The sequence below is a fragment of the Salmo salar genome, chromosome ssa26 (genome assembly GCF_905237065.1).
Source record: "Salmo salar chromosome ssa26, Ssal_v3.1, whole genome shotgun sequence".
Lineage (NCBI taxonomy): Eukaryota > Metazoa > Chordata > Actinopteri > Salmoniformes > Salmonidae > Salmo > Salmo salar.
In genome coordinates, this window is record NC_059467.1 from 41,498,627 (window position 1) to 41,516,710 (window position 18,084).

At 43.5% G+C, this 18,084-nt stretch overlaps 1 protein-coding gene across 1 annotated transcript in view; it reads right to left on the reverse strand.

The window, feature by feature from the left end:
• The window catches only part of LOC106592618 (A disintegrin and metalloproteinase with thrombospondin motifs 7-like), a 166,638-nt gene that overhangs the window by 53,956 nt on the left and 94,598 nt on the right, over positions 1–18,084 (reverse strand). Inside the window, 2 exon segments of the mRNA XM_045708312.1 lie at positions 10,662–10,776; positions 10,778–10,810. Coding sequence (XP_045564268.1) covers positions 10,662–10,776; positions 10,778–10,810 — 148 coding nt within the window.

Sequence of the window (18,084 nt, forward strand, 5' to 3'; positions counted from 1 at the left end):
AATAGCCTGACTACAAGATGCTGCTCTTTCTAAGCCCTAATGCAGAGTACCAAGGAAGTTAAGTAACCTCTTCCTCAGTCCACATGGGGTAAGTCAGGCTGAAAGTGAACAACATTAGCATTCTGTGCAATCATCACTTATCAGGGAAGATGCTGGTTGAGTAAATACCAAGCAGAGCAGACACTGAAAACAATAACCAACTATACTGAACAAAAATATAAAACGCAACATGTAAAGTGTTCCATACGCACAAAAATCGTCTTTCTCTCAAATCTTGTGCACAAATTTGTTTACATTCCTTTTAGTGAGCATTTCTCCAAGATAATCCATCTACCTGACAGATGTGGCATATCAAGAAGCTGTTTAAACAGCATGATCATCACACAGGTGCACCTTGTGCTGGGGACAATAAAAGGCCACTCTAAAATGTGCCACAGATGTCTCAAGTTGAGAGAGTGTACAATTGGCATGCTGACTGCAGGAATGTCGACCAGAGCTGGAGCCAGAAAATTGAATGTTCATTTCTCTACCATAAGCCACCTCCAACATCGTTTTAGAGAATTTGGCAGTACGTCCAACCGGCCTCACAACCGCAGACCACATGTAACCACACCAGCCCAGGACTTCCACATCTGGCTTCTTCACCTGCGGGATCGTCTGAGACCAGCTACCCAGACAGCTGATGAAACTGAGTATTTCTGTCTGTAATAATGCCCTTTTGTGGGGAAAAACTCATTCTGATTGGCTGGGCCTTGCTCCCCAGTGGGTGGGGCCTGGCTCCCATGTGGGTGGGCCTATGTCTCCCCCGGTGCACCCATGGCTGCGCCCCTGCCCAGTCATGTGAAATCCATAGATTAGGGCCTATTTAATTTATTTCAATTGACTGATTCCCATATATGAACTGTAAGAGGGTAAAATCGTTGACATTGTTGCATGTTTGGTTTATATTTTTGTTCAGTATAGAATAGGTCAGGTCTGATTCAGAGTGATCATTACAGCTCTCTCTCAAGAGTCTTGGTATCTACTCAACAAATAATTGCAGTGAATTGAAAAGGAAAGAATAAACAGTGCATCCGTCTTGACAATTCCAGATTGGAAATATAGTCACACAGATAATTAAATGAAATATAAAACTAAAGCTTTTATGTGAACTAACCCCCCCCTCAAGATGAATTCAACTGTAAGTCGCTCTGGATAAGAACGTCTGATAAATTACTTAAATGTCAAAATAAACATATTCATCAGCTAGCAAACAATGCATTATGGATGAAAACCCCCAAGAAACAAATAACAAAATAAACCACATTCACAAGAAGCCGTCTGGGAGTAATATTTTGGGGCACCTGTTGTCTTTAAAAATGCCCTTTAAACAGTTACGCAATGCTCTCATTATTGCATTATCTCTCCCGTCACTGGCTAGGGCAAATGTGCCCTATATCCTGAGGTAGAGAGTAAATGCTACGAACACATAACAGATAGGACAGTTGACACTGAAACATTTGCATAATGCAAGCACACAAGAGTGTGGTCAGATAACCCCTTTGACCTCTGGTTGCGTTGCAGGCAAAGGACTAATTGAGACTTCTCTACTCGGGGACATAGATACTCTGAATAACTCAAAGGACACATACCCAGCCTTAGCTGACAGACAACTTCAGTATGACAAGAGGCTGGATATCAAACATAACCTAACCTTAGTAGAATCATATTCGTTTAGTGGTCTGCCATTGACTGTAAAAGATCATACAATGTTTTATGTAGCCTTCCATGTCCCTTATATAATGCAGCATAGGACTATACTGTAACACTGAAAAGACATTGATTGTTAACTGTAAGTGGATGGGACAGGCCCACTGGAACTCATTAATATGCCAACTGCGAGAGCTTCCAGGAAGAGACTGAATATCTACAGAGGCTCAAGCCAAGTACAGATGTTGGATATACACCACCATTCAAAAGTTTGGGGTCACTAAGAAATGTCATTGTTTTTTAAAGAAAAGCACATTTTCTGTCCATTAAAATAACATCAAATTGATCAGAAATACAGTGTTGACATTGTTAATGTTGTAAATGACTATTGTAGCTGGAAATATCTACATAGGCATACAGAGGCCCATTATCAGCAACCATCACTCCTGTGTTCCAATGGCACGCTGTGTTAGCTAATCCAAGTTAATAATTTAAAAAGGCTAATTGATCATTACAAAACCCTTTTGCAATTATGTTAGCACAGCTGAAAACTGTTGCCCTGATTAAAGAAGCAATAAAACTGGCCTTCTTTAGACTAGTTGAGTATCTGGAGCATCAGTATTTGTGGGTTCGATTACAGGCTCAAAATGGCCAGAAACAAAGACCTTTCTTCTGAAACTCGTCAGTCTATTCTTGTTCTGGGAAATGAAGGCTATTCCTGGCTCTAACCAGAATAGAAAGAGTGCATTAGAGTGTCTAATTTGAGAAACAGACGCCTCACAAGTCCTCAACTGGCAGCTTCATTAAATAGTACCCACAAAACACCAGTCTCAACATCAACAGTGTAGAAGCTACTCCGGGATGCTGGCGTTCTAGGCAGAGTTGCAAAGAAAAAGCCATATCTCAGACTGGCCAATAAAAAGAAAAGATTAAGATGGGCAAAAGAACACAGACACTGAACTCTGTCTAGAAGGCCAGCATCCCGAAGTTGCCTCTTCACTGTTGACGTTGAGACTGGTGTTTTGCGGGTACTATTTAATGAAGCTGCCTTGTTAAAAGTACATTTTTGGAATTTCTTTCCTTCTTAATGCATTTGAGCCAATCAGTTGTGTTGTGACAAGGTAGGGGTGGATTACAGAAGATAGTCCTATTTGGTAAAATACCAAGTCCATATTATGGCAAGATCAGCTCAAATAAGCAAAGTGAAACAACAGTCCATCATTCCTTTAAGACATGAAGGTCAGTCAATCCGGGAACATTTTAAGAACTTTGAAAGTTTCTTCAAGTGCAGTCGCAAAAACCATCAAGCGCCACAGTAAAGGAAGACCCAGCGTTACATCTGTTGCAGAGGATAACATCACTAGTTACCAGCCTCATAAATTGCAGCCCAAATAAATGCTTCACAGAGTTCAAGTAACAGACATCTCAACATTAACTGTTCAGAGGAGACTGCGTGAAATCAGGCCTTCATGGTTGAATTGCTGCAAAGAAACCCCTACTAAAGGACACCAATAAGAAGAAGAAACTTGCTTGGGCCAAGAAACACGAGCAATGGACATTAGACAGGTGGAAATCGTTTCCTTGGTCTGATGGGTCCAAATGTGAGATTTTTGGATCTAACCACCGTGTCTGTGTGAGACGCAGTGTAGGTGAACGGGGATGATCTTCGCATGTGTGGTTCCCACCGTGAAGCATGGAGGCGGAGGTATGATGATGTGGGGGTGCTTTGCTGGTAACACTGTCTGTGATTTATTTAGAATTCAAAGCACACTTAACCAGCATGGCTACCACAGCATTCTGCAACAATAAGCCATCCCATCTGGTTTTCCCTTAGTGGGACTATCATTGGTTTTTCAACAGGACAATGACCCAACATACCTCCAGGCTGTGTAAGGGCTATTTGACCAAGACGGAGAGTGATGGAGTGCTGCATCAGATGACCTGGACTCCACAATCACCCGACCTCAACCCAATTGAGAATGTTTGGGATGAGTTGGACTGCAGAGTGAAGGAAAATGTGGGAACTCTTTCAAGACTGTTGGAAAAACATTCCAGTTGAAGCTGGTTGAGAAAATGCCAAGAGTGTGCAAAGCTGTCAAAGGGTGGCTACTTTGAAGAATCTAAAATATATTTGAATTTGTTTAACACTACATGATTCAGTATGTGTTATTTCATCGTGTTGATGTCTTCACTATTATTCTACAATGTAGAAAATAGTAAAAATAAAGAAATATTCTTGAATGAGTAGGTGTGTCCAAACTTTTGACTGGTACTGTGTACACACACACAGACACACACATTTTTCCACATTTTGCTACGTTACAGCCTTATTCTAAAATGGATTAAACTGTTTTTCCTCCCTCAATCTACAAACAATACCCCATAATGACAAAGCAAAAACGGGTTTTTACAAATTTTTGCTAACTTCTAAAAATTAAAAACGGAAATATCACATTTGCATAAGTATTCAGACCCTTTACTCAGTACTTTGTTGAAGCACCTTTGGCAGCGATTACAGCATTGAGTCGTCTTGGGTATGACGCTAAAAGCTTGGCACACCTGTACTTGGCGAGTTTCTCCCATTCTTTTCTGCAGATCCTCTCAAGCTCTGTCAGTCTGGATTGGGAGCATCGCTGCACAGCTATTTTCAGGTCTCTTCAGAGATGTTTGATCGGGTTCAAGTCCCGGCTCTGGCTGGGCCACTCAAGGACATTCAGAGACTTGTCCCAAAGCCACTCCTGCATTGTCTTGGCTGTGTGCTTAGGGTCATTGTCCTGTCAGAAGTTGAGCTTTCAACCCCAGTCTAAGGTCCTGAGTGCTCTGGAGCAGGTTTTCATCAAGGATCTCTCTGTACTTTGCTCCGTTCATCTTTCCCTCGATCCTGACTATTCACTCAGTCCCTGCCGCTGAAAAACATCCCCACAGCATGATGCTGCCACCACCATGCTTCACCGTAGGGATAGTGCCAGGTTTCCTCCAGATGTGACGCTTGGCATTCAGACCAGAGTTCAATCTTGGTTTTATCAGACCAGATAATCTTGTTTCTCATGGTCTGAGAGTCCTTTAGGTGCTTTCTAGCAAACTCCAAGTGGTCTGTCGTGCATTTTACTGAACAGTGGCTTCCGTCTGGCCACTCCACTATAAAGGCCTGATTGATGGAGTGCTGCAGAGATGGTTGTCCTTCTGGAAGATTCTCCCATCTCCACAGAGGCACTCTGGAGCTCTGTCAGAGTGACCATCGGGTTGTTCGTCACCTCCCTGACCAAGGCCCTTCTCCCCCGATTGCTCAGTTTGGCCAACCGGCCAAATCTAGGACGAGTTCTTCAATTTAAGAATGATGGAGGCCACTGTGTTCTTGTGGACCTTCAATGCTGCAGAAATGTTTTGGTACCCTTCCCCAGATCTGTGCCTCCACACAATCCTGTCTTGGAGCTCTACAGACAATTTCTTCAACCTCATGGCTTGGTTTTTGCTCTGACATGTACTGTCAACTGTGGGACCTTATATAGACAGGTGTGTGCCTTTCCAAATCATGTCCAATCAATTGAATTTACCACAGGTGGACTCCAATGAAGTTGTAAAAACATCTCAAGGATGATCAATGGAAACAGGATTCACCAGAGCTCAATTTCAAGTCTCATAGCAAAGGGTCTGAAAACGTACGTAAATAAGGTATTTCCGTTTTTTTATTTCATTAAATGTGCTTTTCACATTGTCATTATGCGGTATTGTGTGTAGTTTGATGAGGGAAAAAAATATTTAATCAATTTTAGAATAAGGGTGTAATGTAACAAAACATGGAAAAAGTCAAGGGGCCTGAATACTTTCTGAATGCACTACACACACACACGACATTGAATGGTTCCAGACGGCGGCTTGCTTACCCTATGCCGAACCTTTAAATGTATCATCTTAACCTCACCCATAACCCTTAACCTAAACCAAAAGATGCACTATGCAGAAATCCCTCTGCCCTTTCCTAGTTGCTAAAATTTTAATAGTTCACCTAATTTCAGTTTCTGTGACAAAACAAGCAAGTATAGTGTAGAGAATCATTGTACCATCTAAACCGTTGTGAAATATATTTTCCATAACCAAAAATATTGTATTTTCAGATTATGTACAAAACTGAAAGTAAAAGACACAAGAAGCATAGAAATAGCACATAAAGAACATTTCTACCGCTTCTCAGACTTGCTTCCAATGAGAATGAGAAATCGGGCCTCCCGGGTGGCGCAGTGGTCTAAGGTACTGCATTGCAGTGTTAGCTGTGCCACCAGAGATTCTGGGTTCGAGCCCAGGCTCTGTCGCAGCTGGCTGCGACCGGAAGGTCCATGGGGCGATGCACAATTGGTCCAGCGTCGTTAGGGAGGGTTTGGCCGGCAGGGATATCCTTGTCTCATCGCGCACTAGAGACTCCTGTGGCGGGCTGGGTGCAGTACATGCTGACCACGTCGCCAGGGGTACAGTGTTTCCTCCGACACATTGGTGCGGCTGGCTTCTGGGTTGGATGTGCGATGTGTCAAGAAGCAGGCTAGGTTGGGTTGTGTTTCGGAGGATGCATCGCCTCTCGACCTTCGCCACTCCTGAGTCCGTACGGGAGTTGCAGCGATGAGACAAGACTGTAACTACTACCAATTGGATACCATGAAATTGGGGAGAAAAAAGAAGTAAAATAAAAAGAAGAAAATGAAGGAAAAAAAAGACAGATATATAACTCCCATTCTATATCAATTTTATCCGATGGCCCAAAAAGTTACATATTGCAGCGTTAACCTTTGGATCTGCCGGCTGAATATCCACTGCCATTCAGAATATTGATTGAATAGTCAATATTCAGTGACATAATTAAATTGCCAGAACAGTATTTATGCTGCAGTCAAAAGCTGTGGATGTTTGTGGAGTCTGGTCATCGCCCTCTGCTCTCCTGGCAGATTAAGCTGCCACTCTCTCCATTGTAATGCCCTCTTAACTTCAGAACACCGCTGTCAGGACACCGCTGTCAGACAGGTGGCAGAAAGAAAGGAAGAGAAAGTTTGGGAAACTTCTCCCAAAACCTATTTCAGTGAGTCAGCCAGCCATGATGCAGACAGATGGCCTTAGTCCTAGAGGCACTCTTGGGTAACCGAAGAAGTATCAGCCCACAACATTGCCTTTTGCTTTAGTTCCCCTTGAGTGCTCTGGCGTTTGGCTAAAACCATTTGGGACTTGGTTGCAAACCATTTACTCTTCATTCTAATTAACTCAATACGTATCCAATCTGAAAGTCAGACTGCGTTTCTACATGTCACCTTTGAAAGTGCCAGTTACACATTAGCAGACTTGTCTTGGACGAAATGGACAATTAACTTTCTCCCTTTGGAAAGGCCAAAAGTATCCCTTTACATGGTTTGAAAATGGCAGATTTGGACACCAATAAGTCCTGAAATTAGAACTCAGTGGCTGTACAGTAACATGCTATACATGACATCAGAGCTCAGGCTCTCCGCTTCACAGTTCTATGTTTTTTTGTTTGTCGTTGTTGTCTGAGTGAGGGAAATGCTGTAAATTAAGATGACTCAATGTATTTTGAAAGTTGAGAATCATAATGAAATACAAGCAAGCCAAACACCTCCGACTCCAAATGTGCACTTTACATATCATAAAACTAATGTAATATATATATAGTGTTAACATTTATGATCACTATGTTTGATGTACAGTTACAAGATGATATGGAATTATACCCTGGGTTGCCCTGAACAGAATGAACCTGTTTGTTGTATTGTAAAGAAAATGTTCCACGGACCACGCATCTGAATGCAACTTCTGTCATTATTTTGTTTTATGTTGCACCTTCCCCAAATTCTCCAAGAATATTCTTATGTTACTGAATGTATCCAGAGCATTTTCAGATTTCGTTTTTGAACAAATGCGGCGGAAAAGTACAGTTAATTTAAAATGCACATCAAATCAACAGTGTAAGGTTTGAATTCAGTCTTGTGTTAGGTGAACTGTTGTGTCCTCACCTTTAGTCTAATAATGTTCCCATAAATGCCAAACTGTTCCCTTTTCATTGTTACCATGGTTATGCGTTCCATATTTCTTCTGTAAGAAACATTTCAATGTAGCCCTATCCATACAGGCCAATTCCCAGGAGTGTAAAGGGATAAGCAATGCAGAGGTTACTTCTCATAAGTCATAGAATCCTTGCAGCAAATCAGTTTTCCACTCCATTTGAGAGGGTCTTTTTTAAGGCAGTACAGTCAATGTAATTACTGAATTACTACACAGCCTTTGATCCTTGAGAATCATATTCCAGATGAGGGCAACTTGATTAAAAACATTTCATCCTTTGAAGAATTTCGGTGAGAGCACATTCAAGTACCTTTTGGTTGACTTTAATGACAAGTTAATAATTAATTCTGTCCTGATTAATAATTGATTCTGGCCAGCAGGATTTGCGACCCAGAAGACACTTTATAACTACTGAATAGCAAATCATTAGCGTAAGAATAGTCTGTACAATATGATTATTTACTCATCCAAACCATTTGTAATCGATTATCATGTGGTTGCTTTCTTGTTCAACTGAAGAAGGTTAGAGACCCAAGAGAAATACGCATAGAGGTATACAGGAGCACGTCACAGAAAAAGATCAAAGACTTTTTGAAAACTTTGACATGATATAAAATGCAATCTGGACAAGCATTTCCACCCAATTTTCCTTGCACTATGGAATTATGTGTAACTGCATCAAACCATGACCCTTAAGCCAGTTTAAGTAAAAAAACGCAGGTAATATTATTCAGAAAACTTTAATAACATAATGAGGGTTTTTTGCTGTCGATCATTGCATATGCAAAAAATTCTATACAATTTCAAGTTTTAAATATGCGTTCCACAGGGACTAGTTAAATGTAAGAAACTGTCAAAGTATTTCCTGTAAAAGTAGATGGAACAAGATGACTGGATGGTTCAATGAATACAGTAGAATAACATAAAAAATAGTGGCAGTGATTTTCACGTTCTGTCAAGTGATTGAAGCTCGTTGTTACTGTGTGGATCGAAATTACCCCATTTGAGACTTGCTTGTTTGAGGTAGAAAGACGTTTTTCTCATAGCCTGTGGAAATTCACTGCTACAGTAAGCATTGTAAGGAATTCTCGAATACCTGGTGAAAGCTCTCTTATACACGTTCAAAATTATCCTTTTAAACTTCAAACTTACCATTAAGGAAGGCAGTGTTGAATTACTCTCAAATCAGAATAATTAGCTGGAAATGTTTTCCTCTGAGTATGACTATGTTGCATCTTTGAGGGGTTCATGTGGGCTCAATGTTTCCTTCGGAGGGTGATGAGTGAATCATGCTCAACGATAATCAGGCACGAAATTCAACAAGGCCTTGCATTAGAAATACCCTCCACTCACCGATTCCATGCCGTTGGCATCCTTCACTACCCTTCACTCAGGGATTCCATACTCTTGGCATCCTTCACTACCCTCCACTCAGGGATTCCATGCCGTTGGCATCCTTCACTACCCTCCACTCAGGGATTCCATGCCGTTGGCATCCTTCACTACCCTCCACTCAGGGATTCCATGCCGTTGGCATCCTTCACTACCCTCCACTCAGGGATTCCATGCCGTTGGCATCCTTCACTACCCTCCACTCAGGGGATTCCATGCCGTTGGCATCCTTCACTACCCTCCACTCAGGGATTCCATGCCGTTGGCATCCTTCACTACCCTCCACTCAGGGATTCCATGCCGTTGGCATCCTTCACTATCCTCCACTCAGGGATTCCATGTCGTTGGTATCCTTCACTCAGGGATTCCATACTCTTGGCATCCTTCACTACCCTCCACTCAGGGATTCCATGCCGTTGGCATCCTTCACTATCCTCCACTCAGGGATTCCATGTCGTTGGTATCCTTCACTCAGGGATTCCATACTCTTGGCATCCTTCATTATCCTCCACTCAGGGATTCCATGCTGTTGGTATCCTTCACTCAGGGATTCCATACTCTTGGCATCCTTCATTATCCTCCACTCAGGGATTCCATGCTGTTGGTATCCTTCACTCAGGGATTCCATACTCTTGGCATCCTTCATTATCCTCCACTCAGGGATTCCATGCTGTTGGTATCCTCCACTCAGGGATTCCATGCTGTTGGTATCCTCCACTCAGGGATTCCATGTCGTTGGTATCCTTCACTCAGGGATTCCATACTCTTGGCATCCTTCATTATCCTCCACTCAGGGATTCCATGCTGTTGGTATCCTTCACTACCCTCCACTCAGGGATTCCATGCTGTTGGTATCCTTCACTCAGGGATTCCATGCTGTTGGTATCCTTCACTCAGGGATTCCATGCTGTTGGTATCCTTCACTCAGGGATTCCATGCTGTTGGCATCCTTCATTATCCTCCACTCAGGGATTCCATGCTGTTGGCATCCTCCACTCAGGGATTCCATGCTGTTGGCATCCTTCACTACCCTCCACTCAGGGATTCCATGCCGTTGGTATCCTTCACTACCCTCCACTCAGGGATTCCATGCTGTTGGCATCCTTCACTCCATTTTCAATCTGAGTGACTGAGCCACCAATTTCACAAATATAGTTTCACCACAATTCCTTTTAATGTTGTTGGTTGTGACTCACACTAAAATAGTAATGTTCTTGGTTATGACTCATACTAAAAGAGTAATAAACAACAATTAACCTCTAATATACGTTATAAAGAAATCAAGACCAAAGTTGGATTCACACCTGGGTCTTTAAAAATGTCCTTTTAGTAAGTTCAAAGCTCAAAACCGTTGTAAAGGTTTTAATTATCTAGTACATTGTAACATGACCCATAAGAGACTAAGCAAAGCCACTCATGCATGATAACCTGGATGTGTTGTAAACAGTAGGCCAGTAGGATATAATGAACTACATCTCTGGGTAAACATCCATTGTAGCCAACCACCATTATTGGTGTCTTACCTGTCCCGCAGGTGGCACTGCACTCAGTCCATGAGCCATACTTCCAGAAGAAACCGGGGTTAGGGATATCATTGTCTGAGTCCAGAAGAGTCTCTCTATGGATGGTGTACTCATAAGCGCACCCCTGGGTTGGTCTCCTGGAAGAGTAGCTGTAGAACACATAGGATCAATCAGAATGAGACAGACGAGACAGCATGAAAACAGACAGCATGCGACAGCATGAGACAGCAGGAAACAGACAGGATGAGACAGACAGCATGAGAGACCAGACAGACAGCACGAGACAGACAGCACGAGACAGACAGCACGAGAGACGAGACAGACAGCATGAGATAGACGAGACAGACAGCATGAGACAGACAGACCAGACAGACAGACAGCACGAGACAGACAGACAGCATGAGACAAACGAGACAGACGAGACAGCACGAGAGACGAGACAGACAGCACGAGACAGACGAGACAGACAGCACGAGAGATGAGACAGACAGCATGAGACAGACGAGACAGACAGACGAGACAGACAGACAGCATGAGACAGACAAGACAGCATGAGACAGACGAGACAGCATGAGACAGACGAGACAGCATGAGACAGACGAGACAGCATGAGACAGACGAGACAGCACGAGACAGCACAAGACAGCACGAGACAGCACGAGACAGACAAAAGCACAAAACACACAAACTAAAAGGTCAAACAGTCAACAAGCCATTGCTGCTTCGGATCACATATTTTTTGAAGTGAATGATGTTGAAGGGTTTGTTGTTTGGTGTGTACTGTGTGTGTGTGTGTACTATGTGTATGTGTCATGCTGTGCAGTGGTATGGGGGGGCATGTCTTTTGGGGAGTGTGTGGAATGTGCTCATGTTAGTGGTTTGAGGTGTGTGTGGCTAATATGTGTTTAGGAGATTGGATCGGGTTGTGGATGATGATCGCACAGGAGGGGGGCATGGATGGTATCTCCTCCCAGATGGCCATCTCACCCGCGTGCTGGGGCTCTCAGCAAGTCAACACACCTATTCCAGCCAACAGCACAATCACATACCAATTTCCACTTTAATTTCTGGACCAAGCATCATTGGGAGGCCCAGAGCTGATCTCAGCTATCCAAACAGACAGGATGTAAAGTTAGAACAGGTCAGCTTGGGACAGCACCGGGAGACTGCCAGGGCACAGAGTCTGTTGGCTGTGATACCCAGTGATACGCCGCCTGTATCCTAAGCTTGCACAGGCAGTAAGCAATAACTCATGTTGCATACTTCATTGAGCAGGGCTCTCCAAATTTTTCTAGCATGAGAGCTACTTTAAATGAAACATGTCTCAAGCTATACATTCTTTCTAGCTTTCAAATAGGAACATTCTTCTTTTCTCTCCTCTGCAACTCTTCACCAGGTCCTTAGTGTACAAGCGAAAGTAGCTCACTGTTTTCTGTCAATATACCTGATAAAATAATGGTTAATAAACAACTAACGGGGGCCCTATAAAATCTGCAATTCCCCCCCAATAATGTTTTATATTTTCCCAAATTATGTTCAGTTAAAAATGTCCTGACAGATACTGTGTTAGGTTTGGCTTTTTAAGACGATAGTGGCTAACCAGGGATGGGATAATGTCAATGTTGTGTTGATTAGATAGCAATGTGATGGTCCCACAAGACAAACTTCAAATGTCACTCACAACAAAGGGAACTAACAAAGGAAATCACTTTGACAACCAAAACAAAACCGAAAGGGGTTCAAAGGAAGTTCAAATCAAATGTTATTGGTCACATACACATGGTTAGCAGATGTTAATGCGAGTGTAGCGAACTGCTTGTGCTTCTAGTTCCGACAGTGCAGTAATATCTAACAAGTAATCTAACAATTCCCCAACAACTACCTAATACACACAAATCTAAAGGGATGGGGCCTCCCGAGTGCCGCACTGGTCTAAGGCACTGCATCGCATTGCTAGCTGTGGCACTAGAGATTCTAGGTTCAAGTCAAGGCTCTGTCGCAACCGGCCGCAACCGGCAGACGCATGGGGCGACGCACAATTGGCCCAGCGTCTTCCGGGTTAGGGGAGGGTTTGGTCGGCAGGGATGTCCTTGTCCCATCGCGCACTAGCGACTCCTGTGGCGGACCGGGCGCAGTGCATGCTGACACGGTCGCCAGGTGTAAGGTGTTTCCTCCGACACATTGGTGCGGCTGGCTTCCGGGTTAAGTGGGCATTGTGTCAAGAAGCAGTGCGGCTTGGTTGGGTTATGTTATGGAGGACACGCGGCTCTTGACCTTCACCTCTCCCGAGTCCGTACAGGAGCTGCAGCGATGAGACAAGACTGTAACTACCAATTGGATACCACAAAATTGATGCACCTGTACTGACCTTGCCTTCTGGATGGTAGCAGTATTGACAGGCAATGGCTTGGGTGGTTGTTGTCCTTGATGATCTTTTTGGCCTTCCTGTGATATCGGGTGCAGTAGGTGTCCTGGAGGGCAGGTAGTTTGCCCCCGGTGATGCGTTGTGCAGACCGCACCACCCTCTGGAGAGCCTTGCGGTTGTGGGCGGTGCAGTTGCCATGCCAGGCGGTGATACAGCCCAACAGGATGCTCTCAATTGTGCATCTGTAAAAGTTTGTCAGGGTTGTGTGGGTGGACCATTTCAGTTTGTCTGTGATGTGTACACCCAGGAACTTAAAACTTTCCACCTTCTCCACTGCTGTTCCCTGAAGTCCACGATCATCTCCTTTGTTTTGTTGACGTTGAGTGAGAGGTTGTTTTCCTGTGCACTCACCTCCTCCTTGTAGGCTGTCTTATCGTTGTTGGTAATCAAGCCCACTACTGTTGTGTTGTCTGCCGACTTGATGATTGAGTTGGAGGCGTGCCTGGCCACACAGTCATGGGTGAACAGAGAGTACAGGAGGGGGCTGAGCATGCACCCTTGTGGGGCCCCAGTGTTGAGGGTCAGCGAAGTGGAGATGTTTCCTACCTTCACCACCTGGGGCGGCCCGTCTGAAAGACCTGGACCCAATTGCACAGGGCAGGGATGAGACCCAGGGCCTCCAGCTTAATGATGAGCTTGGAGGGTACTATGGTGTTGAATGCTGAGCTATAGTCAATGAACAGCATTCTTACATAGGTATTCCTCTTGTCCAGATGGGATAGGGCAGTGTGCAGTGTGATAGTAATTGCATCGTCTGTGGACCTGTTAGGGCGGTATGCAAACTGAACTGGGTCTAGGGTGGCAGGTAAGGTGGAGGTGACATGATCCTTGACTAGTCTCTCAAAGCACTTCATGATGACAAAATTGAGTGCTACGGGGTGATAGTCATTTAGTTCAGTTACCTTTGCCTTCTTGGGTACGGGAACAATTGTCGCCATCTTGAAGCATGTGGGAACAGCAGACTGGGATAGGGAGCGATTGAATATGTCCGTAAACACACCAGCCAGCTGGTCTGCACATGCTCTGAGGACGTGGCTAGGGATGCCCTCTGGGCCAGCAGCCTTGCGAGGGTTAACACGTTGGCTGGTTTTCCTTTTGATGTCCGTAATTGCCTGTAGACCCTGCCACATACGTCTCGTGTCTGAGCCATTGAATTGCGACTTCACTTTGTCCCTATACCGACATTTCGCTTGTTTGATTGCCTTGCGGAGGGAATAACTACACTGTTTATATTCGGCCATATTCCCAGTCCTCTTTCCATGGTTAAATGCAGGGGTTCGCGCTTTCAGTTTTGCGCGAAAGACACCATCCATCCATGGATTTTGGTTAGGGTAGGTTTTGATAGTCACAGTGGGTACAAAATCTCCAATGCACTTCCTTATAAACTCACTCACCTAGTCAACGTATAGATCAATGTCATTCTCTGAGGCTGCCTGGAACATTTCCCAGTCCACGTGATCAAAACAATCTTGAAGCGTGGATTCCGATTGGTCAGACCAGTGTTGAACGGTTCTAGTCAAGGGTACATCCTGTTTGAGTTTCTGCCTATAGGACGGTAGAAGCAAGATGGAGTCGTGGTCGGATTTGCCGAAGGGATGGCGGGGAGGGCCTTGTATGCATCGCAGAAGTCAGAGTAGCAATAGTTCAGTGTATTGCCCGAGCGGATGCTGCAATCAATATGCTGATAGAATTTAGGTAGCCTTTAGGTTCTGAAAGACACCCATGTTTGTGCCCACTAAAAGTTGGCAAAGCCACTAGTAAGGGGTTCTAAGGCTTCCGACTCTGTCAATCACCACATCCTTATCGGCAGACTCAACAGCCTTGGTTTCTCAAATGACTGCCTCGCCTGGTTCACCAACTACTTCTCTGATAGAGTTCAATGTGTCAAATCAGAGGGCCCGTTGTCCGTTCCTCAGGCAGTCTCTATGGGGGTGCCACAGGGTTCAATTCTCGAGCCGACTCTTTTCTCTGTATACATCAATGATGTCGCTCTTGCTGCTGGTGATTCTCTGATCCACCTCTACGCAGACGACACCATTCTGTATACTTCTGGCCCTTCTTTGGACACTGTGTTAACTAACCTGACAAGCTTCAATGCCATACAACTCGCCTCCAACTGCTCTTAAATGCAAGTAAAACTAAATGCATGCTCTTCAAGCGATTGCTGCCCGCATCTGCCTGCCAGTCCAGCATCACTACTCTGGACGGTTCTGACTTAGAATATGTGGACAACTACAAATACCTAGGTGTCTGGTTAGACTATAAACTCTCCTTCCAGACTCACATTAAGCATCTCCAATCCAAATTTAATCTAGAATCGGCTTCCTATTTCGCAACAAAGCATCCTTCACTCATGCTGCCAAAAATACCCTCATAAAACTGACTATCCTACCGATCCTTGACTTCGGCGATGTCATTTACAAAATAGCCTCCAACACTCTACACAGAAAATTGGATGCAGTCTATCACAGTGCCATCCAACGCCCCATATACTACCCACCACTGCGACCTGTATGCTCTCGTTGGCTGGTCCTTGCTTCATATTCGTCGCCAAACCCACTGGCTCCAAGTCATCTATAAGGCTTTGCTAGGTAAAGCCCCGCCTTATCTCAGCTCACTGGTCACCATAGCAACACCCACCCGTAGCACGCGCTCCAGCAGGTATATTTCACTGGTCACCCCCAAAGCCAATTCCTCATTTGGCCGCCTTTCCTTCCAGTTCTTTGCTGCCAATGACTGGAACGAATTGCAAAAATAACTGAAGCTGGAGACTCACATCTCCCTCTCTAACTTTAAGCCCATCCAACTACCTCATCCCCATATTGTTATATATTTTTTTTCTCCTTTGCACCCCAGTATCTCTACTTGCACATCTATCACTCCAGTGTTTAATTGTTAAATTTTAATTACTTTGCCACTACGGCCTATTTATTGCCTTACCTCACTAATCTTACCTCATTTGCACACACTGTATATAGACTTTTCTATTGTGTTATTGACTATGTGTTTGTTTATTCCATGTGTAACTCTGTGTTGTTGTTTGTGTCGCACTGCTTTGCTTTATCTTGGCCAGGTCGCAGTTGTAAATGAGAACTGTTCTCAACTGGCCTACCTGGTTAAATAAAGGTGAAATAAAATTAAAATAAACAAATAATTGCCTTCACTGCCATTCAGAATAGTGATTGAATAGTCAATAATAAAAAAAGACACCCATGTGGGTGCACACTCGGCAGTGGTGGAAAAAATTCCCAATTGTCATACTTGAGTAAAAGTAAAGATACCTTAATAGAAAGTTACTCAAGTAAAAGTGAAAGTCACCCAGTAAAATACTACTTGAGTAAAAGGCTAAAAGTATTTGGTTTTAAACATACTTAAGTATTAAAAGTAAATATAATTACTAAAATGTACTTAAGTAACAAAAGTAAACGTACAAGTATAAATCATTTAAAATTCCTTATATAAAGCAAACCAGATGGCACAATTGTCTTCTTGTTTTTTTACATTTACGGATAGTGTGGGGCACATTTCAACACTCAGACATTATTTACAAATGAAGCATTTGTGTTTAGTGAGTCCACCAGATAAGAGGCAGTAGGGATGACCAGGGATGTTCTCTTGAGTGTGTGAATTGAACCATTTTCCTGTCCTGCTAAGCATTCAAAATGTAACAAATACTTTTGGAGGTCAGGGAAAATGTATGGAGTAAAAAGGTACATCATTTTCTTAAGGAATGTAGTGAAGTAAAAGATGTAAAAAATATACAGATACTCCAAAAAAACTACTTAAGTAGTACTTTCAAGTATTTTTACTTAAGTACTTTACACCACTGCTAGTAAGGGGTTCTGAAAGGCACCCATGTGGGTGACCACTGAAAGTTGGCAAAGCCACTAGTAAGCGGTTCTAACAGACACCCACCATGGACACCCACTAGGTTAACCTCAGACTAACAGACACCCACCATGGATGCCCACTAGGTTTGCCTCAGACTAAAAGAAAAACCTACAACAACTTAGAATAGGGAGTCAAAAGAATATGGAGCAAAACAAACAACACTCAGGCTTCTTTCAAACTCTCTTAAATATCACCTGGGCTAGCACAGGTGAAACACCTTCCCACTAACAAGATGGACAAACCAGCACAGGTGTAACACATACTTACTAACGAGGTGACCCCAATCAGGGCACCCTAAGTGCTAACGAGCTACCTCAAAATATAAATGGAAAAATCAAAACCTGTAACAGTACAGTAGCTGGATATGAAAATTGCATGTACTTTCAGAATTGTTCGGCAAGCTACTCATAGGTGGGCTGCGAGCTACTGGTAGCTCACCATCGACCTGTTGGAGACCCCTGCCATGGAGAAGGGCTCCTGGCAACTAATCTAATAAGCCTTTGTTTAACATTACAAATAGGTGATCAATTACACAATGTTGAACATTGTGGTCTCTGGGAAGACATTCGAGTACAATGTGAAATACAATAGAGAATGAGTACAAGAAGTTGCTATTTTTGTGGAAAAAGAACAACAATATCTTTGCTAATTTCACTGTCACTGTCGTGTTAGTAGCTGGAACAAGCACATTTGTTTTCAGGCCAGATGAAACCCTAAATTCTGGCCTCCACTTTCACAGATGCCTCGTGTCTGATTGGATCATTCAAATCTACTGAAAGCATTGACAACCGCAGCATTAAAAAGAATAGCCCACAGAATTATGTTGCAGTGTATGAATGATGTTACCATGGTAACTCTGTAGCACTCTGTATGCTGTAAATCTCTACATGTAGATCTCCACAGTCTAGATTTTAGTTTAGGTTGTGAAATCTGTTATTGGATCACGGTGAAATAACTACGTGGACTTCAGGAATCATATTGGAATGCGGCAAACATGACAAAGTCAAAGCACAAAGTGTTATGCCTGACAATCAAGTCATGTCACAGTGAGTTTGACAATTTTATACAGAGTTAGAAGTGAAACACTGGCCAGGATATCTCTTCTAC